At 48.6% G+C, this 24,103-nt stretch overlaps 1 protein-coding gene across 2 annotated transcripts in view; it reads left to right on the top strand.

Moving 5' to 3' along the window:
* The window catches only part of GRHL1 (grainyhead like transcription factor 1), a 56,447-nt gene extending 34,556 nt beyond the window's left edge, over positions 1 to 21,891 (top strand). The window contains exons 9-16 of one of the 2 annotated variants that reach the window (XM_043604552.1): positions 1,577 to 1,735; positions 10,171 to 10,222; positions 11,865 to 12,004; positions 13,079 to 13,116; positions 15,052 to 15,143; positions 15,480 to 15,565; positions 18,981 to 19,045; positions 20,182 to 21,891. In XM_043604552.1, coding sequence (XP_043460487.1) covers positions 1,577 to 1,735; positions 10,171 to 10,222; positions 11,865 to 12,004; positions 13,079 to 13,116; positions 15,052 to 15,143; positions 15,480 to 15,565; positions 18,981 to 19,045; positions 20,182 to 20,296 — 747 coding nt within the window. In that variant the 3' untranslated portion in view covers positions 20,297 to 21,891. Of the gene's footprint in view, positions 1 to 1,576; positions 1,736 to 10,170; positions 10,259 to 11,864; positions 12,005 to 13,078; positions 13,117 to 15,051; positions 15,144 to 15,479; positions 15,566 to 18,980; positions 19,046 to 20,181 lie in introns of both variants that reach the window. The other variant, XM_043604550.1, reaches the window with a different exon arrangement.
* The last annotated feature ends 2,212 nt before the right edge of the window (positions 21,892 to 24,103 follow it).

Below are 24,103 nucleotides of genomic sequence, written 5' to 3'. Positions count from 1 at the left end.
AAGCCAGGTGATTCGGGTACAAAGTCGATTTGGGAAAGCGAGGTCACAAGGTGTAAAGGGGGGAGCCCCGGATATGAATTCCAGCCCTTTGCTTTCTACCCTGGGGACAGTTAAAAAAAAAACAAACAAACAAAAACAACTCTCTGAGCCTCACCTGGAAAAGAAGGATTAACTGTCGCTCAGGGTTGTGAATGAGAGCGTGTGTATAAAGCGAGTGCCCCGTGCAGGTCTGGAAGCGTTAGGTGCTCACCGCTGTGGGCTTCACGACACGGGTGGGGTGAGTGGCGGCCGTCTCTGGAGGTGTCACCGGAGCCCACGTGCCTGCAGAGGTGGAGGGAGACACGGGGAGGAGCTGTGGAGGTGGCTCGGACTGGGACAGAGGGACACAGGAGGAGGAGGGACAAGGACAGAGATGTGAGGCAGGAATGGACGTTCGAGGTGTGTTTTGGGGACGGTAAATAGCCTGGTCTGAGGGACACAATGAGAGACGACTTTTCAGTCTGTTAATGTGGACAAGTGCTCAGTCTTTTTCGGGCGTTTTGGTCTTTTCCTTCTTGAAAATAACGTATAGACGAGAACAAGAATAAAACTCCTGTTTCGGCATTTGCAAACCTTCTAGAGAGCGGTGAGATCTTCATCGTTACGGTTACAATCTTTTTTCTCCTTACCCTTCCCACCCCCTTCTCTTTTATCTGCATTCTCAGAGTCGTCCCCCCCCCCCCCCCCCCGCCACTCTTCTGGCTTAAACTTCTCCCTGTCCGGGTCTTGGTTCAGCCAGTGGCACCCTGCGCTGTTGTGGCAGATCTGTTCGTGGTGTTAGGGCTGGGGAGTTGTTGGCCCCTGGACTGGAAGGAGTCCAGCCTAAGGGTCTCGGGTCTTTGAAAGGCGCCGATTTTTAAAACTGTAATTCCAGTAGTATCCACTGTGTGGTGCTCACGCACCAGATACACATTCTAAAACTGGATGGTTGAAAGGGAGCTCGAATGCATCGTGACCGCCTATGAGAGGTTAAAACCCGTATCACACACAAAAAGAGAGAAATGGAGCATGTTCTTTCGGTGTACCAAGATTCACTTGAGTCTCTCCTAAGCAACAACCTCCAGTGCCGCTTTGATAGTGTGATTCACTGATCTCATAAATTCCCAAATATTCGGACATGCATAGGGAACTACAGGCCATCAGAGGTGGTGTAGGCAGGACACGGGCAGGTTCTCAGTTGGTACTGAGCTCCAGACCAGCTGCCTAGAGAACGTGGGCTATCGGTCATATTTAAAAATGACATCAAGAAAGACGTCCAGCCTCTTCCACAGTATGATGCTAAGCAAATATCCTGGAAGGGAAAATTGACAGGGGTTCAAAGCTGCTGTCTGTTTTTTTCCCTTAAGGTCTGCCATTCCTCTGACCAAAAGAAGCTTTAAAATAGACCCTTTATTTTAAAAAGTTTCTTTTAAGTGAGCAGCTGAGCTCTCATTTAGAACATATTTAAGTGATTTCAGTGATGTTAGTATTTTTACAAGCTCTGCTAAGGTTGACTATTGGTGCCTGTTACTTACAATGCTGTTTTTTCCCTCTGCAGGTTTTCATCTCTGTCAACTGCTTAAGCACAGATTTCTCTTCTCAGAAAGGCGTGAAGGGGTTGCCTCTTAACATCCAAATTGACACCTATAGTTATAACAACCGTAGCAACAAGCCTGTGCACCGGGCGTACTGCCAGATAAAAGTCTTCTGTGACAAGGTAAGATTGTCCGATTGGGTAGGGACCCTTAGAATGAAGCGTGTGAGTTCTAGTCTTTCTCCCAGAAGATGACCAAGGTCCTCGTAATATTTAAGGCTGACGTAAACGTATTGCTAACAATACTAAGTAGCCTGTTTTAAACGAGAAAGTATTGTGGTAGCCATGCAAAGACACATGATATCGGGGAGGGGGGAAAAATCTCATTTTAACAGTAGAAGGTCCAGTGAGTACGTTTCGTTGGGCGTGTCGGTAGAGTCAGGCGGTGCGCGTAGGAGCCATGAGCTCGGTCGTAGGTGGCGCCCAGCTTACTGGACTTGTGGACAGCGGCCGCCGTGCTGGAGTTCTTGAACTTGGTGTCTGTGGACTCCGTGCGGATAACCGGAAAGGGCTGTCCTTTAACTGGCTCACCCCCGCTCCCGGCCCTTTGGTAAGTCGCCAGCCAGCGGGCTGAAGCAGGAGAAGGTGAGATTCAGGTTCTTCTGCACAGCAGCAAAGAGGCAAAAAGAGAAAGTGTAGGCCCAAATGATCGCGGCATCATTTCTTTTCTCTGGAGAGGAAACGATCGCTTTTGTCAGGTGCGGAGCCGCGGGCTGGGCTGGATGAGATCCAGGGAGCCGCGGGGAGGCCCGCTGGGCGTTGAAGATTGCAGACCGCGCTCTGCTCGGGACCTGCGTGTTGGCCATAGAGAAGTGAGCGCTCCGTTGAACTAAGACTGAAGACGGCTGTGACTTTTCCCTCTCAGAAAATCGTGGGCCACATTCTTTGCCATCCCCTCTTTTTAGCCTGTAAACCAACCGACCGACCCTCTTTATTGTTAAGATTCTTAGAAGGCGGGCCCCCCTGGGTGGCTCGGTCAGTTGAGCGTCCGACTCTTGATTCGGCTCAGGACATGATCCCAGGGTTGTGGGCGCCAAGAGTCGGACACTTAACCAGCTGAGCCACCCAGGCGCCCCCAGCACACATTGGTGATTTCACGGTTCTATAGGCCAGAAGTCGGACGCAGATCTCGCCGGGCACAGATCGAGCTGTTAGAAGGTTGTATCTCTTTCCGGAGTCTCTACGGGAGAATCTGTTTCCTTGCCTTTCTGTCTTCTAGAGGCACCCGCATTCCTTGGCTGGTGGTCCCTTCCCCCTTCGAAGCCGGGAGACTCACGTCACATCCCTCTGACACTGCTTCCGTCGTCGCATCTCCTTGTCTGGTTCTTCTGTTTTTAAGGACCCTGTGATTATACTGGGCTGACACAGACCATCTCGGACACTCACCCTTCTCTCAGCGTCAGCTGATTAGCAACCTAATGTCTCCTTTGCTGTGCAAGCTGACATATTCATAGGTTCTGAGGATTTGGGTGTTTACGTCTTTGAGGAGCTGTTAGTCTGCCCACCACAGGACTTCGATGTATGCTCAGTTTTACAAATGATGAGTCACATCAAGTGTGGAGCCGGGATTTCTGACCCCGAGGCACATTTCTTTCCTTCATACTGCATTCCTTTTATCAGGCAAAAGAAAACCTTAAGAGGTGTCCAAAGCCTACAAACTGTAAGCCCCAATTTTTTATTATTTGATTCAACAGACTTAAAACTATTCTAGTTGGTTCCCAAGTGCTTACTCTGTTTCTGATGTATCATTCTGGGACCGTACAGTTTGTGGATTTATCCTGGTCCATGGATCACCCTTAGAATATCTGTATTAGAGCATGTCAGCTTGAGTTAGAATGAACTGGAGTTTTCCGTGTCAGATGGTGAAAATACAAGCAGTTTCTCAGAAAAGGAACAGTGTCGATTCATGATCTTAAACGAATTTGGGTTTGTTTTGTTTTGTTTTTGTTTTGTTTTTTCTTTCCAAGATTTTATTTAAATTCAAGTCAGAGGCACCTGGGTGGCCCAGTCGGTTAAGTGTCCGACTGGATCTCACCTCAGGTCTTGATCTCACAGTCATGAGTTCAAGCCCCACGTTGGGCTCTGCGCTGGGTGTGAAGTCTACTTGAAAAAAAATGAAACTCAAGTTAGTTAACATCTAGTGTAGTATTGGTCTCAGGAGTAGAATTTAGTGATTCTGCTCATCACAGCAAGTGGCCTCCTTAACGCCCATCACCCATCTAGCTCATCCCCCAACGCTCTTCTCTCCAGCAGCCCTCAGTTTGTTCTCTATGGTTAAGAGTCTCTTATGGTTTGCCTCTCTCTCTTTTCTTTTAAGTTTACTTACTTATTTTGAGAGAGAGAAAGTGAGCAGGGGAAGGGCAGAGAGAGGGAGAGAGAGAATCCGGAGCAGGCTCCATGCTGTCACTGCGGAGCCCAACGTGGGGCTCTGTCCCACCAGTCATGAGATCGTGACCTGAGCTGAAATCAAGGGCTGGATGCTTAACCAACTGAGCCACCAAGACACCTTGTCCCTCTCTGTTTTTCTTTTCTTTTCTTTTTCCTTCCCTTCCCCTATGTTCATCTGTTTTGTTTCCTAAATTCCACGATTTACTTTGCTTAGCATAATACACTCTAGTTCTATCCATGTCGTTGGAAATGGCAGGATTTCATTCTTTTTGAAAAATTTTTTTTTTACATTTATTTATTTTTGAGAGAGTGAGACAAAGTGAGAGCGGGGGAGGGGCAGAGAGAGAGGGAGACACAGGATCGGAAGCAGGCTCCAGGCTCTGAGCTGTCAGCACTGAGCCCGACGCGGGGCTCAACCCCACAGACCGTGAGATCATGACCTGAGCCGAAGTCAGACACTCAACCGACTGAGCCACCCAGGGGCCCCGACAGATTTCATTCTTTTTGATGGCTGAGTAATATTCCAGTGTCTGTGTGTGTGTGTGTGTGTGTGTGTGTGTGCGCGCGCGCACGCGTGCATGCGCACCTGCTACATTTTCCGTTCATCAGTCGATGGACATTTGAACTCATTCCATAGTTTGGCTGTTGATAATGCTGTTATAAATTTCGGGGTGCATGTGCCCCTTTAAATCTGTATTTCTGTATCCTGTGGGTGAATACCTACTAGTGCAATTGTTGGGTGATAGGATAGTTCTGTCTTTAACTTTCTGAGGAACCTCCACACCGTTTTCCAGAGTGGCTGCACCAGTTTGCGTTCCCACCAACAGTGTAAGAGGGTTCCCCTTCCTCCGCATCCCTGCCAACTTCTGTTGTTTCCTGAATTGTTAACTTCAGGCATTCTGACGGGTGTGAGGTGGTATCTCATTGTGGGTTTGATTTGTATATCTCTAATGATGTGTGATATCGAGCATTTTGTCATGTGTCTGTTAGCCATTTGTATGTCTTCTTTGGAAAAATATCTTCATGTCTTCTGCCCATTTCTTAAGTGGATGATTTATTTGGGGGATGTTGAGTTTGAGAAGTTCTTTATAGATTTTGGCTACTAGCCCTTTATCAGAGGTGTCATTTGCAAATATCTTCTCCCATTCCATAGGTCGCTAAATTTTTAGTTTTGTGGATTATTTCCTTTGATGTGCAGGTTTTCCTTTCTTTCTTTCTTTCTTTCTTTCTTTCTTTCTTTCTTTCTTTCTTTCTTGAGAGAGCGTGAGCAGGGGAGAGGGGCAGAGGGAGAGAGAGAGAATCTTAAGCAGGCTCTAAGCTAAGCGTGAAGGGGCTCCATCTCACAAACTGTGAGATCGTGACCTGAGCCGAAATCAAGAGTTGGATGCTTGAATGACTCAGCTGCTCAGGCGCCCCTACAAAGATATTTTGTTAATCGGTGGTTGTACACAGATTAGAAACCGGTTCTTTTGCTGTGTACACGTGTGCCGACGTACAACTTTTCTTCAGAGTTGCAACATTGAGTGTGGTTTGGGACAACGCGCGGTTTCATCTTCTGGAGTCGCTGCTTGCCTACTCACCGGTTCATTTAGATTACGTGGGGTAGGAGCATATTATCCAAGGTCTTGGATGGCATGGCCACCGTGTAGGCCGGTCACTATTTTCTCTTCTTCCCATTGCTTGCGTGTAAGCTCCGTACCGTTTGGGTAAAAGGGGATCACACGGAGCTGCAGTTAGAAGGTGGGCGTCCGTACCTGGCAGTGCTTTGTGTGGCCTGTCCGAATGCCCGGAAACCTTCGGCCTTCCTGCATATGCTGTCCTTGCAAGGCCCCTAAAATGACCAGTTTTTCCCTCTTGCTGGAGCAGAGATCTCCACGGGGATGAAAACTGTTGGTCTCCTTTCCCCTTTGCCTCCCTTACGGCACACGGCAGCGGCAGGAAGCGTCATCTAATTGCAAGGTATCTAAGGGACGTGGGAGGTGATGTACACACGGTTTTCATCCCCAGATTCTACCTCAGAGCCCAGGGTTGCAATAAAATCCTGCATGGGAAGAAAACATGCATTGCTGTGTGTTGATTTTTGAAGTCCTTGAATCTTTCAACCACGTGAAACTCCTCTATGACCTCACACCTTGATTCTTGTGTATCTTGTTATAACTGCTGTTGCCCCTTATGGTCGTAATTGCTTCTGCTGTTTTTTCTTTTGCATGTTTTATTTATTTTTGAGAGAGCACAAACAGGGAGGGGCAGAGAGAGGGGGGGGACAGAGGATCCAAAGCAGGCTCCGAGCGGACAGCAGAGAGCCCAGTGCGGGGCTCAAACTCGTGAACCGTGAGATCACGACCTGAGCCAGAGTCAGACCCTCAACTGACTGAGCCACCCAGGCACCCGCGTGTGCTGTTCTGCATTGTCTCGTGCTGCCTCTTCTCCGTGGAATATCCCACCTGCCTCCTTGATTCCCGCCTTTCTAAGATTTTCCTCACCTATTATTTGGTGCCTGTGAATTCATTTTTCTCTGCTGGTTCTTAAAACTCTCACATTCTATGAATCTGGTCTACATCTGCAGTAAGAAACTGGAAATAAGACCTCTTTTCGTATCCTGCAGAGGTACTTGCGTTGTTTTTCTGTCCTAAGAAGAAGGTTTTCTTAGTACTTTATTATGAATTGCTCAACTGGTTTGATGAATGGAATTTTCTCTTATTTCAGAAGCAGCAGTGATTTAGCAGCTTTTCAGACAAAACAGGAACAGGAATTGGATCTCTAACCCTTGAAAATTTGGCAGCTCCTCTTTCTAAAAGCTTGTGTGTGTGTGTGTGTATCTGTAGTTTATCCGTATAGAGGAAAACATCATTGACATTTATTTCTTATAGATAGTTTTCTTCATCAGAGTGATACCCACCATAGCTGTAACCAGGAACAGATGTCATACATCAACTTTTTAGGTCATGGCCTGTGGTGATTGCCCAAGATCAGTCTCTTCAGTTGTTGTGTGAGAGAGTGAAACAGCATGAACTTAAATGGTTTTCTGTAATGCCATAGGACTTCCTTTAACATCTCTTGCAGAGTCTGTGATGAACCTTCCAGCTTTCGTACGCATGAGAAGTGTTTCACCTCTGGTTTTTATTTTTTGAGAGAGACAGAGGGCATGAGTGAGCGAGGGGCAGAGAGAGAGAATCCCACGCAGGCTCCACACTGTCAGCGCAAAGCCTGAAGTGGGGCTTGAGCTCACAAATTGTGAGACTGTGACCTGAACTGAAGTCAGGTGCTTAACCAACTGAGCCATGCGGGCGCCCCTCACCTCTGATCTTGAAAGCTCCTTTTGCTGGGTATAAAATTCTGGTTGCCTGCTTTTTCCTTCGGTGCTTGAAAGACATGACTCTGTTGTTGTCAGGCTTACATTTCTAATGAGAAATCTGCTCTCATCGGTCTCTTTGTTCAGTGTGTCTGTTTTTCTGTGACCCGTTTTAGATTTTTCTCTTCTTACTGGTTTTGAACAATTTGATGTGTTTCTTTACATTTCTTGTACTTCGAGTTTGTTGAGCTTCTTGGATCTGTGTGTGTAGAGTCTTCATCCTAGTTGAAAAAATTTCCAGCCATTGTTTGTTCAGATATGTTTGTTCTTGTGTCCTTCTTTGAGAATGCCAGTTGCACACGTACGTGTACGGCTGCTTAAAGTCCCACAGCTCACTCGTGCTCTTTTCATTTTCTAGGATGACTTTCTGTCTCTGATTCGTTTTGGATAGTTTCTGTGCTAATGTCCTAAGTAAAGTTCATCACTCTTTGCCTTTGCCTTGTCTGACCTGCTCCTAATCCCATCCAGTGTGTTTTTCATCTCAAGACGTTGTAGTTATCATCTCTGGAAGATCAGTTTGGATCCGTTTTAGATCTTTCATATCTCAATATGTTGTTTTTTCACTGACTTTTTGGACGTATGGAATGCAGTTATAGTACCCGTGTTAATGTCCTTGCCCGAATTCTGTGTCCATTTTGGGTGCTTTCAGTGGTTTGCTGTCCTCCTCAGACGGTCACGTTTCCCTGTTTCTTTACGTGCCTGGCCATCTCCCGGGACACTAGACGTTGTGAGTTTTATCTTGTCAGGGGCTGCATGGTTTTGTAATCCTCTGAATCTTCTCAAGCTTTGTCCTGAGAGCAGGTAAAGTTACTTGGGAACATTTTGATCCCCTGCAGGTCTCACCGTTACGATGTGAGAGGTGGGTCAGGAACAGTGCTCACTGTCAGCTAATTATTTGCTGACTGTTCTACCCACTACCCTGTGAATTTTAAGTTTCTCCAGTCTGACTGGTGGGAACAGGCACTATTTTCAGTGAGTTTCGGGCACTGTTTTCTCGTCTTTACTGAGGGCTTTCCCCCCACCCTTGGGTAACTTTCATAATTACACCCGTTTATCTCAGTACTCTGCTGACTACTTGAGGGGACCCTCCACAGATCTCTGGGGTCCTTCCTGGGGTAACTCTTTCCCCTTTGCTACTTTGTCCTGCTTCCTTGATCTGTCTGGATTTTCAACTCTGTCTCGACCCAGGGAACCTAGACAGGGCCCACCTGTGGACGCCCCTCCCTGTGCTGCAGCCCGGGAGTTGTGAAGGCAGTCCGAACCTGGAGGGCTCGTCTTGCTGGTTTCCTGGTTGCCTGGTAGCCCAGGCCTTGAAAATCCTTGCTGTGTGCAGCCATCTTTTTTCTGTTCAGGGTGGAGGGTAGATGATCTGTGAGGCACCCACCTTGAGTGGAAGTGGAAGTCTCGTATTCTTTTCTTTTTTTAGTTTTTTCTTTATGTGTGTTTATTTTTGAGAGATAGAGACAGAGCACGAGCAGGGGAGAGAGAGAGAGAGAGAGGGAGACACAGAATTCGAAACAGGCTCCAGGCTCTGAGCTGTCAGCACAGAGCCTGACATGGGGCTCGAACCCACAGACTGTGAGATCATGACCCAAGCTGAAGTCGGACACTCAACCGACTGAGCCACCCAGGCGCCCCAGAAGTCCCGTATTCTTTATGGAGGTATCTGATGACTATGGGAGGAGCTGTCCTATTGTTTTAAAACCACCTTTTGGGAAGTGTAATTTATCATCAGAATGGAGCTATTGTTAAACTGTCGGAAGGGACCGAGAACGACACAGACCAACTCTGTACAACGGTGCGGGGAGAGCAGACTTATTTACCTGTGTGTCCATGTCGAGAAGGTGGTGTTTCTCGAAGGATCAGCGTCACATGGCAATGTTTCGAAAAGCAGGTTGTGTGTTTACCAATATGTTAGTATATTAACACCTTCTAGAAGAGTCAGGAGGGGGTTTGTGTTTGGTTTTTTAAACGTGGTTTTATTATATAATAGCGCCAAGATCCGTGCGATGATTTTTATTGGCTCTCTTTGCTGTCAGGGAATTTATTTTCAGAAAAATAAGCTACTTGTTCATATTTAACTGGGTGACTCGGTAACGAAACCTATGCCACCCAGAAATAAATGCTACCAGATGAAGTCAAATGATTAATTAGTAGTTATGTTTTTTATTATACTGACCTGCTTAATTTCAGGTCATGTTTGTTAGTAACACGGTTTTTTATTTCTGCGGGTTCAACTGCATGGCACCGCCGTTCGTATAATCGATACACGTCGTGTACATATGCTCCCTCTATCGGACGAGGAGTCCGCTTTTTCTCTTTGAAGTGATGATGCAGATTTCTGGTTAAATCCTTGCGCTTGTGAGTTAGAGCGGTCAGATCTGTCATTCGGTTGACGCCAGGTCCTTGGACAGGATCCCAGCTTCCAGTGATGTCATTGCCCGCGTAGGGACATACACTCGAAGCAGGGGTCAGCTTGTGTGCCAGACAATGGGAACAGTCTCTGATGTTCTTGAAGGCAATGTGGTACATTAGCAGATTTTCTCAGCTTTTCATTTAACCTGACCACATGCATTGTGGAGGGGATTTGGCTTTGTTTATTGGGTTTTTAAGTAAATGTTGTTTCCCCATGGTTTCACATAGTTACGCATAGTTTTAAGAACAGGCTTTTTAGAGGAAACCGCTATAAGCTCCATGAATATAATAAGTAATAGCGCTCATCTCCAGAGATTTTTTTCCCCCCATTAGTCAGATTAGGGTTCAGTATTTTAAAGAGGATCAGATAAAGAATCGTGCCTTGTCTTCTCTTGACCTATAGGGAGCTGAAAGGAAAATCAGGGATGAAGAACGAAAGCAAAGCAAAAGAAAAGGCAAGTGTACTGACCCCAGCTCCCAGTTGAATGCCTGTAAGTAGAAATGTTTCCGCCAAGTGTTTCAGACCTTTTGCATTCAGAATGGCCACTGTGTTTTCAAGCAGAACATATAATCATGGATACGTAGTACTGGGAAGTGGTAGCATTGCTTCCTTTACCAGTTACAAAACCAGCCGAATGGCCGAACTAAGGGATTTTCTTGCGGAACCACGGGAGAGGATTCTTGAGTTTTTCCAGAGTTCAGACTATTTTGGCTGTTAGTTTTAGTTCGGGTTGCTGATTCCAGTCCTGAAAAATAACACATATTCTATCTGAATAGCTGATGATAAAATTGGGACTTGTCTAGATTTTGAAGAATAATGCTAATGCCCTTGAGAATTCAGGACGTCTTACTCCTGAATGAGTGTTGTTTTCCTATATACAGTATTCTAACATTTTAGAATCTGTAGGGCTCCTGTTTGGACATTTCACTGGAAAGGCTTGCTTGCTTTCAGTCTTTATTTCTTTCTGTCTTTCTGTCTTCCTCCCTCCCTCCCTTCCTCCCTCCCTCCCTTCCTCCCTCCCTTCCTTCCTCCCTTCCTCCCTCCCTTCCTTTTCCCTCCCTTCCTTCCTCCTTTCCTTCCTTCCTTCCTTCCTTCCTTCCTTCCTTCCTTCCTTCCTCCTTCCCTTCCTCCTCCCTCCCTCCCTCTCTCCCTCCCTTTCCTCCTTCCTCCCTCCCTTCCTTCCTTCTTTCCTTCCTTCCTCCCTCCCTCCCTTTCTTCCTTCCTTCCCTTCCTTCCTTCCTTCCTTCCCTTCCTTCCTTCCTCCTTCCCTTCCTCCTCCCTTCCTCCCTCTCTTCCTTCCTTCCTTCCCTCCTTCCTTCCCTCCTTCCTTCCTTCCATGTAACCAGTGTTCATATTCACAAAATCCTGTATCCCTCAACTACAAGGGGAAGAAAATGCTGCTCTGTGGCAGTAGTGTTCCATCGGCAGTACGTGGGCCGCTAGCACCTGGTCTCTGAACAGTCTGTCTGGCTCAGCAGACATTTGCCCCGTAGCACATTGGTCAGGCCCCCCGACCGGCATCCACGTACAGACGCCCAGGAGAGCTCATCACCGAGCACTGCAGAGCAGATGACAGGGGAAAACAGAGTCTACAATTTAGTAAATAAAAAACCTAGACAGTCATACTTATTTTGAGCTTCTCTAAGGTTAAGTTCTGAGGTCAAGTTGGAGGTCTAAAGGTGTGGTAGGCTCTGAAAGACCAGAGTGCATTGCTGTTAGAATGTCAGCTGTTTAATCAGGATAGCTAAGGTGAAATTACTTCTGAGTTATGTGTATGCAGTTTTAAGCTTTAGCCTTTCAGACAGAAATTAAACATGCTGCTTCAAATTTTCTTTATGTGTCTGTCTATATTTAAAAATAGGCTTTTCTCTGATTTTGGTAAGACGTTCAATTGATTGTAGTATAAATACAAGCAACATATTTCTTCACGTAAACCGTGCTCTTCTTCTTTGTTTAGGCGACGTGACCCGTACCTTATATAGTGCTGCAGTTTAAGTTTCTTAAATCTGAGCAAAGTGCTCTGTGGCCTGTATCTAGTCTGTGTATATAAGCTGTTGACCAGGGTGTCCGCGTTTTGTTTTTTTTTTCTTTTTCAGTTTCCGACGTCAAAGTGCCGCTGCTTCCCTCTCACAAACGAATGGATATCACGGTTTTCAAACCCTTTGTTGATCTGGACACTCAGCCTGTCCTTTTCATTCCCGATGTGCACTTTGCCAACCTTCAGCGGGGAACTCACGTAAGTAACCAGGATCCCGGATCCCGGGGCGGTTGTGAGGAACTGAGACTCGACACAGAGAAGGTCTTTGGCGTTCGTTGTAAACGGAGGCCAAAATTTAGCGAGGTTTGACCAGTGTTACGGGTCAGCTGTCTGGAACATTCAGTTGGGAAGTGTGTGTAAGCACTGTTGACAGAAATGCAGGACCAAGCCCGTCAGCGTCAACTTCACTCTGTACCTGCGTATTTGTATCTTTGTTCATTTAAAGATGCTGGAATAGTAACATAATTTGAAGCCTGAGTCTGTGATCTTGTGGATTTAACTCGTGTGGTTCTGGGCAGGAAGGAAAAGCCAGAGGAGTCCCCAGGGTAGAGGCCCTAAGGCCAGAAAGAACGCCCAAAGGCTCTTTTCGTGGTTTTGGTTTACTGAATCGCAGTTGGCAAATGGATCGCCGGACCTTGGCAACTAATGTGAAACTAGCCACACCCTGCTTTGAGCAGAAGCTTCGTGGAGATAACAGCTTGCATAGAGTGGAGCCCGCTTTCTGTGCAGAGCTCAAAAAAGTAGGCAGAAGAGACCCTGCCGTGCGCTTGGTGCCCAGATTTCTCTGGGCTCATGACTTTATTTAGAGTTCTGGGGTGGGGGTGGGGGGCGTTGCCGGTGTATCCAGTTTCTAATGAGAAGCTTCTGGTGAGCAGGGGGTCAGCCAACTTTCTCTGTAAAGGCTCAAATAGTAAATATTGCAGGCTTTTGGGGTTACACAGTGTCTGATGTGACTGTTCAGCTCTGCCGTTGCAGTCCCAAGACAGCCATAAACAACGTGCCAGTGACTGAGTGTGGCTGTTTGCCACTGCGTACTTTATTTATATAAACAGGCATCGGGCCAGACTCGGCTCGTGGGCCATAGTTTCCCAGCCGCTGGCTTAGAGGAGTTCCGGATACCTGTAAGAATCTGGTAATTGAAAAATAAGGCTAAAGGATGGTGTACGAGGTTGGTCAAATTCAAAATTATTTTCATTTAGGAATAAGTCACTTAATGGCCTGAAATAGTTTGAGCATATACTCGAAAAGCTGTCTTATTTTTTTGGTTTTTAGGTCCTTCCTCTGGCCTCAGAAGAACTGGAGGGTGAAGGGTAAGGCTTCTGTTTTGTTTTATTTTGTTTAAATGTTTATTTTTGAGAGAGGGAGAGAGAGCATGAGCAGGGGAGGGACAGAGGGTAGGGGGCGGGGATCCAAAGCGGGCTCTGCGCTGCGGGGCTCAAACTCACAAACGTCGAGATCATGACCTGAGCCAAAGTTGGATGCTTAACCCACTGAGCCAGCCAGGCGCCCCTGTTTTGTTTAACAGGTTCTTTTTATCTGTAAACAATCTCAAACTTACAGAAAAATTGCAAGTATACTACAAAGAACTAATTTTTTCCTGAGTCCTTTGCAAACTCGGTGACCCACCATTCCTAAATACGTGTGTATTTCTTGCAAACGAGGACAGTCTCCCACATAACAGAGTCGGGATATTAACGAGCCGTTAGTCCCAGCCAGTCCTCGTTCCTCATTCGAGTTTTGCCGGTTGTTCCAACAATGTCCTTTATAGCAAAAAAGGATCCGATTCCGACCCCGTGTATTCAGTTGTCTCCTTCAGCCTCAGACAGTCCAGTCTCTCCTTGACTTTCCTGACCCACTACTTCTGAAGATTAGAAACCCGTTGCTTAGAATGTCCTTCAGTTTGGGTTTCTTCGTTGTTTTCTCATGATTAGATTCAGATGACTCTGCACCTCGGCAGGAATTTCCCAGACATAATGGTGCATCCTCTGTGCGTCCTGTCAGGTGGCATAGTTTCCGTGTTACCCCCTGCTCGTGCTGTTCACTCGGATCACTGGATCAAGGCCGTGTCTGCCAGGCTTCCCCCCCCACCCCACGAAGCTATTTTGTAATCAGTGCTTTGTGGGGAGGTGCTCTGTGGCTTTTAAAGATCTCATTCCTCATCAGACTTCGAATGTATTCATTTTTTTCTTTATATCGGTACGGGCTCCTGGTTTCCAACTTTATTCAACAAGTCGCACGTCATTTACTTGCTCACACTGTCGCAGTAGGTCGGCGGACGCCTTCAAGCCGCCCCTGGGTCCCCTGCCGTGACCCTCCCCCCAGCTCCTGGAGCGCCTTCCTCGCCTTCAGGCACGATGTCTTCCAGGTGCTTGTGTTTTCCCTTCCCAGCTTGAGAACCTGCTCCTTCTCCAGAGGGAGCCCGGCCCTGGGTGTGCTCCTGACTCTCGCGCCGTTGCTGTCACCCGCCTCCCCCGGCACACGGGCGCCCTCCTTGGTCCGCTCGGGCCCTGACTGCCCGCGCCCCCAGACCCCCCTCCTCAACAGTGTCTCCTTCCCCTCTTTCTTTGCACAGACACTACTGTATTCTGACCCTTTGGGATTTTATGCTGCGATGGTCTCCAGGGTCCTGTCCCAGGTTCTGCTGCGGGTCCTGGAGTCCCCTCCAGTCTCCACCACACACACGCTTTGAGTGCAGCATTCTCGTCTCTCGAACCTTTGAAAGGTTTCCTAAATGCCTGCAGCATTAAGTCGGAAGTTCCTTATAGCCAGATGATCAAGGTATTCCATAGTAGAGTCCAGCCTTCTGGATTTGTCTTCCTGCAGAGCATCGTATCTTAGCCAGCCCGGCTCTGTGGCTACACTTCCCCCCTTGGTTGACGTGTTCTCTCCTCTGTTAGCACCTTGATGTATGTATCTCAGGTCCTACCCCCTCTATAAAATGTTTCCTGAAAAGAAGCCCTGCGTTCCTGCGAAGGCAGCTCGATCTAGTGTGAGAGCGATGGAGGGTGTCTGGCAGGCGACCTGAGTATAGTCCCAGCTCTGCCATTAAGTTGTGTGAGCTGGTTCAGTCACTGTCTTCCCTTGGGCCTCAGGTTTTCATCCACAGACTGAGGAAGCTGGGCCAGGTAAAGAACCAAGGTCATGTTAAATCTAAACTTCGGTGACGTACCCTAAATCTCTCTTTTGTTCCCGCAAGCGATGTTTTCAGTCGGCATCACTGATTGCCTCGTTTGGATTGCCTGCAGGTCTAACTTGAAAAGGGGTCCGTACGGATCAGAGGATGACTTTGCCATTCCAACTCCTGCTAAGCTGACTCGGGTGGAAGAACCAAAGAGAGGTGCGTTGGTGCACGTTTCTTGTGGGAGCTTTCAGTTAGAAGTGAATTCTGACTCCGTCAAAAGCATGAATTGCTCAAACCAACCCTGTCTGGCTTGACTTTCTCGAGCATTCTTCCATCAGGCCAGCCCTTGGCTTGAAGCTTGGGCTTCTAGCAGAGTTCCAAGAAGCTGAGAGCCACGTTCCTCAAGATGGAGTTGACTTTGGTTCACGTTTACTGTTCCTGATGCGGAGGCCTCTTTTTATTTCAGCCGCTCTCCAGAGTCTCTTATTTTGCTCATATGAATAACCGTGTCCTTTCTCTCTCCCCCCTGCTGTACTCCTGGCTGGGAATTAGTGCTGCTGTATGTGCGGAAGGAGTCAGAGGAAGTCTTTGATGCCCTGATGCTTAAGACTCCGTCTTTGAAAGGCTTGATGGAGGCCGTAAGTAGTGGAAACTTGGAAACCCTCTTTCGAAAGTAAAACCCGCTTAAGTAGAAGTTTTCTCTGAAACAAATTTTATCAGACCTTCCAGATTCTCTGTTATGCTGAAATCTCTGCAGCCTGTGCTGTGTGGCCCACGTTGCATCCAGCCACGCGTGGCCCTGAGTCATCTGCCGGGCCATCCCCGCTGGGTCTCACAGGGTCTCACCCAGCAGACTAGTTGGCAGACAGTAACCTCTGAGTGATGTCTACTGAACTGAATTGAGTGCTTTTGTTTTTGGGGTTTTTTTTTTTTAATGTTTTATATATTTGGGGGCGGGGCAGAGAGAGAGGGGGACAGAGGACCCCAAGCAGGCTCTGCACTGTCAGCGGCAAGCCTGATGCAAGGGCTCGAACTCACGCACCGTGAGGTCGTGACCTGAGCTGAAGTCGGATGCTCAACCGACCGAGCTACCCAGGCGCCCCCTGAATTGAGTGCTTTTGCGATGGTCGGTGCAGTGGTTTTTTGCTTGTTCGTTTGTTTTCTTAACCATTCTACTCTTTTTTTGGGTTTAGTTATTTTGAGAGAGTGCAAGCGGGGGAAGGAGTAGAGAGAGGGCGGGGAAGAGAGAGAATTCGAAGCAGCCTCCACACCGTCAGCATGGAGCCTGATGGGGGACTCACACTAACTGTGAGATCGTGACCTGAGCCAAAGACGGACTCTTAACCGACTGAGCCACCCGGGCACCCTGATCCGTGTCGTAGTTTGTTATATACTTGGTTAAAAGCAGATTGCCATTTAACAAACCATTTAGACACTGACAAAAATTATTTCTAATCAAATAGAGATCTTGGAAAATTTCATACATAAAAACAGTGGCTCCTTGGTCGACCTTTGAAACGCCTGATCCTGGGGAACGACGGAGCTTATGTCAAGTCCTCACCCAAAGCCTATTTTTGAAAATCTAGACATGTAGCCGGTGATGACCATAAGTCTTTCTCACAAGACCTCAGCAGTGAATAAAGTTACCCCAGCCGGGCCTTCTGGGACTTCAGCAAGAGATGGCCTGAGAAGGAGCCCATTTTGGCTTTTTGCTCCAGGACAAAATCCAAGGAATCTACACTGTATCCTGATATTTATCAGCCCCCTGTAGGTCATAGGCATCTTTGAGCTCAGAGCATGTGCGTAACTGGGCTAGAAACCTGTTTCCTCTGGTTCTCCGGACAGCTGCGGTGCGCTCAATTCAGTGAACAATATTTGTTAAGCATCTGCTTTATGCCAGATAGTGTTCTGGCTTCTCGAGTTACAGGAGTTAAGTGACACATTGCCAAATGGAGTTTGGGTGCTAGTTAGGAAGGTGGGGACAATAAAATAGGCAAAGAAGGAACGCCTGGGTGGCTTGGCAGGTTGAACGTCTGACTCTTGATTTCGGCCCAGGTCATCACCCCAGGATCATGGGATTGAGCCCTTAGTGTGGAGCCTGCTGAAGATTCTCTCTCCCTCCCTCTGCCCCTCTCCCTGGCTCATGTGTGCCCTCTCTCTCTCTAAAATAAAAAGAAAAATTTTTTAAATGGGCAAAGAAACTAATAAGTAATTTTCCAGGCACTGATAAATGCAGTGAAGAAAAAGAAAGTGGCGGGGTACAGGGACGAGGACTGGGGGAACCACGGTCTCTCGGGGTCCCTGAGCTCAGAGGCATCTCCCAGCATATTGCCTTCCCCCACCACAGCCAGTGCCACCGTTAGCCTCTGCTCTGTGTTGTTTTTCAGCTTCCTGCGGTTTCTCCTCGGTTACCCTTTCTTACCTTGTCTTCTGGTAACCCTTCCTCATTTAGAACCACGCAAACTCCTAATTATGGAGAGAGAAGAAATGAGAATGGTTGAGACTTTACGGTGCAGATACAACTTGCTTGTAGCCCGTAGAGAATGTGTCAGTGTCACGTGCCTCTTGGGGCTGGGGTTTCCTAATGGATGTTCCACAAACACCCGAGGAATTACTAGCCAGTGATACAGAAAAGCGGTGGATTTGTTTGGGGCGCCTGGGTGGCTCAGTCGGTTAAGCGTCCAACTTCGGCTCAGGTCACCATCTCACGGCTTGCGAGTCCGAGGCCTGCATTAGGCTCTGCGTCCGCAGCGCGGAGCCTGCTTGGGATTCTCTCTCTCTCCCTCTTTCCCTCCCTCTCTCTCCGCCCCTCCCTTGCTCGTGGATTCGCTCTCTCGCTCTCTCAAAATAAATAAACTCTAAAAAAATCATTAAAAAAATTGAAAGATAAACATTGATCATTCTTTTAAAACAAAGGGAAGTGGATCTGTTTGTACGAGTGGGCCGAAAGGGGTGTTTTGTGAGCCCGACAGCGGTCCGAAGGCTGGCCTCCTGGCCTTTCTTCGTGCCGCCTTGAGTTCTGCTCTTTGTATGGAAGGTCAGCTGTGGCCCCAGTTTAGGGGTGGTCTGCACAATTCTGAATAAAGCATTTGGCCCAGACGGAGTCAGCTCATCCTTGGATTAATTCATCCTCTCTCTCTCAAGATAGCCTCTGGGCGCTCGTAGGAAGCCTGCAGACTTGACCCTGTACTGATTTCCCTGCTGCGTGTGGACCCTCGCCGATGGTAGCAAGGGGGGTGGGGGAGCTGGGGCCCAGGAGGGGCGGAGGGCCCCACCCCAGCGGCTGCAGCCACAGTGGCCGGAGCCCTGATGGTTTTGTGAAAGTCTGTGTTCTCCCTGGAGAGGCCTCGGGTAGATCTGGCCGAGGCGCCCTTCCTGGCTTGTGATCAGGGACTTGGACGTTTCCTGTGGGCTGTGGGACATTGAAATGTTTGTTTCCTTCTGGAAGCGAACTCCTGCTTTGTGCCGGACGCTCGTCAGTCGTCACCGCGTCCCGTGGTACTCGAAGGGAGGGTCTCTGCTGATGAGGACAGTCACTTGTGTTGATTTCTACACTCGATCAGAATACTCGTGGCGGTGTGGCTGCGTGCCCTTACACGCTTCTCAAAAGCCGTAGAGTGTGAACCTAATGGGAACTGCGGATGCTAGTTATGATGCTGGAGCGATGTTGGCTCCTCACGGACGACGAAAGCCCCGCAGGGACGTGAGATGGTGGCACCCAGGGTCTGGTGGGTGTGCAGCTGTGTGCTTTCTGCTCAATTGTTTATAAACCTAAAGCTCTCTACAAAGTGTTCGTTTTCTAAAAGGATGACCATACGGGACACTTGGGGACTTCAGCAAACTGGGGGGAAGTGACAGGCACCTGATTGCAGCCCCTCCAAAGGCAGGTGACGCCCCCGCCCCCACCCCCCGGGGATATGCGTGGTTTCGTGTATGTCTTTGCACGTGCATTTTTGAAAGACAGAAAGCTGAGTGACTGGGCACAGTATTTATAGTTTGTGTTTTAAAGCCATGAGATTAGCATTTTGTAATTATTTTTCTTGGTTCTTTTAGATCTCAGACAAGTATGATGTGCCCCATGACAAGATTGGGAAAATATTCAAGAAATGTAAAAAAGGGTAAGCATTAACTGGCATTTCTCCTCCCTGTATATAACATCAGTCTCACGTCACATGGACGCTATTCACGTGCTTTTGTGCCCAGCCTAGAAAGAGTTGTACAGACGTGAATGCGAGGATGTGTTTTTTCTTAAGTTATCCACACGAAATTGATCTACCTTTCTGAGACAACTTTGTGGATCTTTTTTTCCAAGCAAAATTTTTGTGTGCTCTTGCCTTGCTTGGCAGCAGTGAAATGGCTCCAGATCCCAGAGCCCAGGTCGAGATTTAGGAAGGGTAACCACGGTCGCTACCCCGCTAACTGAGCCCTCATCGTGAGGCAGGCACCCGATCGGGCACCTCGCACGCTAAGTTCCCACACTGCCCTCTGAGCTGGTGTGATGTTCAGTAAGTCAGGAGTTCACACGCAAGGCAGCTGAGGGGCAGAGAGCCTGAGCCGCGGCCACAGTCGGGCAGAGGTCAGTGCCAAGGCCCTGGTTCCGGCTCAGTCTCTGCTCCTTCTGTATTCTCCTGTCCTGGATCGTGTTTTCGGTCACGGGACGTTGCTGCCTCGTCCAGAAATGAACGTTTTTAGTCCCGTTTCACTTGAGCGTCTGTGCCGTTTGACACGGGTAAGCCGAGTGTGGCTTAATTCTAAGGCAGGTCCTAATTGGAACTTTCTCGATGGGCCTACCAGGGAGCGTTGGACTTACTAGCAGTTCGGTTAAACTTTGGGGATCTGTTGCCAGGGAAGATGACTTGTCAGGGAGCCGTGGCTCCAGATCCCGTAGGTTAATTTTACCAGATGGGCCTTGGGAAGCCGGCCCGGCGCGGTGCTGCTCCCGCAGACGTGGTTCGTGTGTTGCGAGGGCTCCTGCGTATCGAGTCGTGACCACGTGCTGAAGTGGTAACAGGGAAGAGGCCGGCGCGGTTTGTTTTCCCCCGGGCCCCGCACTGTTATAAGCGCTTTACTTGAGCCCCTCAAGGTAGGCACCGTGGTTACCCCCATTCCACAGATGAGGGGATCGAGGCTTAGGGAGGTTTTGTAAATGACGCACCTCCCGTGCTGCAGCCAGTAAGCGGCAGCGCTGACTGGGAAACCGGGTCTGGCTCGCAGTCGGGCAGGGATGAGCACAAGGGTCTCGCTCGTCTTCCAGGATTCTGGTGAACATGGACGACAACATCGTGAAGCATTACTCCAATGAAGACACCTTCCAGCTGCAGATCGAGGAAGTGGGGGGGTCGTACAAACTCACCCTCACTGAGATCTAAGGGCACACCGCCCCCCCCCCCCCCCCCAGCGAGTTCATGAAGGTCTCACGTAGGTCTTACCCACCGGAAGCAGGTGCATCGCAGGCGTGGGCGGATGCCGGTGGAAGGGACTCCTTTCGAGTTGGAGACGGCGTTGCGTTTGGCTGGTAGTTAGCGTTCAACACGCCGCACTGGCGTTTTTCAGGCAGCCGAGGAATCCATATGCCATCGTGTTTGAATTTTCTGATATAGATACTTAGGATTAAAAGTGAAACCTTTATTCCAAGATTTAATAGACTCTCTGGGAACCTTTAGAATATCTGCTACGTTATTTATATAAAAATACTGGAATATTTGTCTCTTCAATGTTAGTGGGCCTGCTCACCAGTGCAAGTCAGAAAAGGCAGCGGGCTTGGCTTTCAGGGTGCTGTGCCCTTGCCCGAGCTCAGCGTGACCGACTGCCTCAGGGTAGGGGGAGCGGCGCCCCAAGGGGGGGGGGGTGCGCCCTTTCTCCCTCAGCCTCTCCGCCTCCAGAAAATGTTTACTCGAGTAGGGCATGTTCCTGAAATCTCCCCGTGCAACTTTCTTGAACATATCACCTGCCTTTCTCATGAAGAACCTAAATGGGTGACAGTGTGAATCGGTTAAGCTAACCCTGCATTGTATATAAGTGCAATACGTTTTTGAAGGCCTGTGTCTGTAAATGTGTATATACGTGTCTTATACAAATGGATAATATATAAATACGGTGTCTGTACATACAGCAAAGAGATGCAACAAGGTCTACCTTGCAGACTTTCCCTAAACGAAAGGTTAAGTTATTTTTGGTAACGTCTACCAAGCAGACCGAGTCCTGTGCTTGGTGGAACTCACCAAAACGCCTCGTCTGCGTCCTCGCCAACAGCAGTCATCCCAGAGCACGGCAAAACCTGCCCAAACGGCAGAGATTCTGTTTGCTCTTTGAGAATGCGGTTGCTTATTCGGATCTCTGCCCTTACGAACGAAGCAAAGGAAGAACGCCAGCGCATTTCCCGTCTGTTGCGTATGCCGTTCTCAATCGTGTGTCCCCGCGCGAGTGAACACGCAGCAATCCTAACACATGCTGCGATTATCGTGGCCTCGGTGATACGACCCCAAATGGAGTCCTTCCTCATCTTCCTGTTACGCCAAGTGATTCCTAGTTCATCGTGTTCCAGCGCCTTCGGGCTTCGAGCACCTTGTGTGCTGCAGACCATTCTGGAAAGCACTCATGAGTGCATGAGACTGTATTACTCTGGCAGGGGAACAATTTGTACACGTGTTGAAATATATAAATGTACTAAAGAGTGTAATTTTATAACGAGTACAATCACGGGTATCCAGGTTCAGGGAGCTAGAGTAGGTCATTTGTGTAAGTAGGGCTTGTAGTTGCATTTTTACGTTAAACTGTCCTAATGAAGTATGTGAACTAAATTGAATTGCTGGTTTTCTAAGATAAGATACCATGGGACACGGGTCATGACTATTTTATATTTTGTGTTATGAAATTAATTTTTGTCTTGTTTGTTGTTTTTCACTGTATCACTGAAGATGCATTTTAAACCAAAGGGATTAAATTTTGTATATCTATTTCGTAAGATGTCACTTCCTGTCGACTCCATTTCCCTTTACCCTTCCGTTACTCGCTAACGCGCGGTGTGAGATCGTAACCTCGTGGGGCTGAGAAGAACCTCCCTAGCCTTCTCTCCTCGTTTCTCAAACGGAGAGTCCTCTTTTCCCTTCGGCTTAATTTTTCCGTACAGGTGTCTGAAATGACCCAAGTAACTGTTAAATAAGGGAGCCCCGAACGATTGCCACTGTTACCAAAACGTAACCACTAAAGCCGAAGGTAGACGCTTCGAGACCCAAAATCCCAAGGGTTCTTAGTTTTTTAAAAGCTTAACAGAGCATGTTTGGTTTAAAAAAATCTGCCGATAATGTTTCAGTTCGTCAGACGCTCTGAATCAAACAGCTGTCAGGAGTTTATTCAGGGAATCCAGGGCCTGAATGTGATGGACACTAAAATACATTTCTAACGAATACATGATCGGATTAATGACACGAACTGCCTGCTGGATCTCCCGTGATACCTATTCGTTGTTCACGTTAGTCCTTGGGCCGCAAGTGGAGAATCTAGGGGCAGACTCCGCCCCTGTCACTCAGCGGCCCCAGAGCCGGACTCCGAGCCTTTCGCCGGACTCCACGTTTACCAAGGCTCCAGGGAGCTCCCCGGGTTCCCTTCTGCTCCCTGACCTTCCCGCACGCAGCTGCGTCTCTTTCTCCCTTTGTCAGTTAGCAGAGAGGCTGTTTACAAGTCAGAAGCTCACAAGGCAGTCCGGGCTGGACCCGGAGCAGCAGGCCACGGAGTCGGCGTGGTCTGTTTAACGAGGCGACCGTCAGTGAAGCAGAAGTCCCTGAGAGAGCGCCCAGAAGGGGGTTCCGTGAGGCGGACAAGAGTCGGCAGGGAGGAAGTCCCAGGAGAAGGCAGATGTGGGACTGCGTCTTGGTGGGACCCCGCAGAGAGCACTCTGCACCTGGTTTCCGTCCCTCCGGCTACTCTGGGGGAGGCGGTGAGCAGTGTCATCCAGTGTTGGCGATACTGGCCTCTCGCCTGCAAATTTGGTCACCGATGTGCGGCAGATCCAGGCCACCCAGTCAGCACGCGATGTAGTCAGACCTTAAACCCACGCCCAAGGGCTGGCCCAGCAGGTGTAGGGTAACAGCAGGCACACGGGTGGTTCCTCCCCATTCACGTCTCTTCGGTCTCACACGCACTTGGCCCTGAACTTCTTTAGCCAAAGAAGTTTAGCCCTTCAAATCTTTCAGCCAAATTCTGTCTCAGCCCTCTTACTGTGAATGTAACACAGGCTAAGAAAAAGAAAAACATAGGGGCGTCTGGGTGGCTCAGTCGGTGAAGCATCCGACTTCAGCTCCGATCACGATCTCTCACAGTCCGTGAGTTCGAGCCCCGCGTGGGGCTCTGTGATGACAGCTCGGAGTCTGGAGCCTGTTTCAGATTCTGTGTCTCCCTCTCTCTGACCCTCCCCCATTCATACTCTGTCTCTGTCTCAAAAATAAACATTAAAAAAAGAAAAAGAAAAACATAAGCCATTAGAGTGAATGTTGAGCTCCAATGGAAGATTTCTCTCAGAGATTTCCTACCTCTCCCTTATCTCGCTCCCCAGAGAGAAGCGTGGGTGGTCTCTCCACGGCCACACATGACTCCCTCAGGCAACGGAGGCTACTCCTGAGACGGTTTTACAAATAGTGGACTAGTTTTTCCTTCCTTTTCTTTCTTTTTTTTTTTTTAGTTTTATTTTTTTTTTAACTTTTTTTTAATGTTTATTTATTTTTGAGAGAGAGAGAGACAGAATATGAGTGGGCAGGCTCCAGGCTCTGAGCCATCAGCACAGAGCCCGACGCGGGGCTCGAACTCATGAACCGTGAGATCATGACCTGAGCTGAAGTCGGACGCTCGACCGACTGAGCCACCCAGGCGCCCCCCCCCCTTTTTTTTTTCCGCAAACGTTTTCATTTATCGCCATCCTTTGGATGTGCTCTGGCTCCTGACTGCACGGTCCTGTCTGACGCCGGGATCGTCACCTGATCCGAGCCCACTGGAGGGCGCCCAGGCCAGGTTCCGCCATCACAGAAGGAGACAGGCCGACACGTCTGCCCTTGCGCCCCCCCGGCACACGAGTGCTGGGTCACCAGACACGGTCCGTAAACACGTTGTGGGCACTGCCTCGTTGCCCTCCTCAGTGAAACCGATTTGCATTCCTACCCACCGAGTCTGAGAGTCTTTCCCGA

The sequence above is a fragment of the Prionailurus bengalensis genome, chromosome A3 (genome assembly GCF_016509475.1).
Source record: "Prionailurus bengalensis isolate Pbe53 chromosome A3, Fcat_Pben_1.1_paternal_pri, whole genome shotgun sequence".
Lineage (NCBI taxonomy): Eukaryota > Metazoa > Chordata > Mammalia > Carnivora > Felidae > Prionailurus > Prionailurus bengalensis.
The sequence above is the reverse complement of the archived record's forward strand: the minus strand, read 5'-3'. Positions and strand labels throughout refer to the sequence as shown.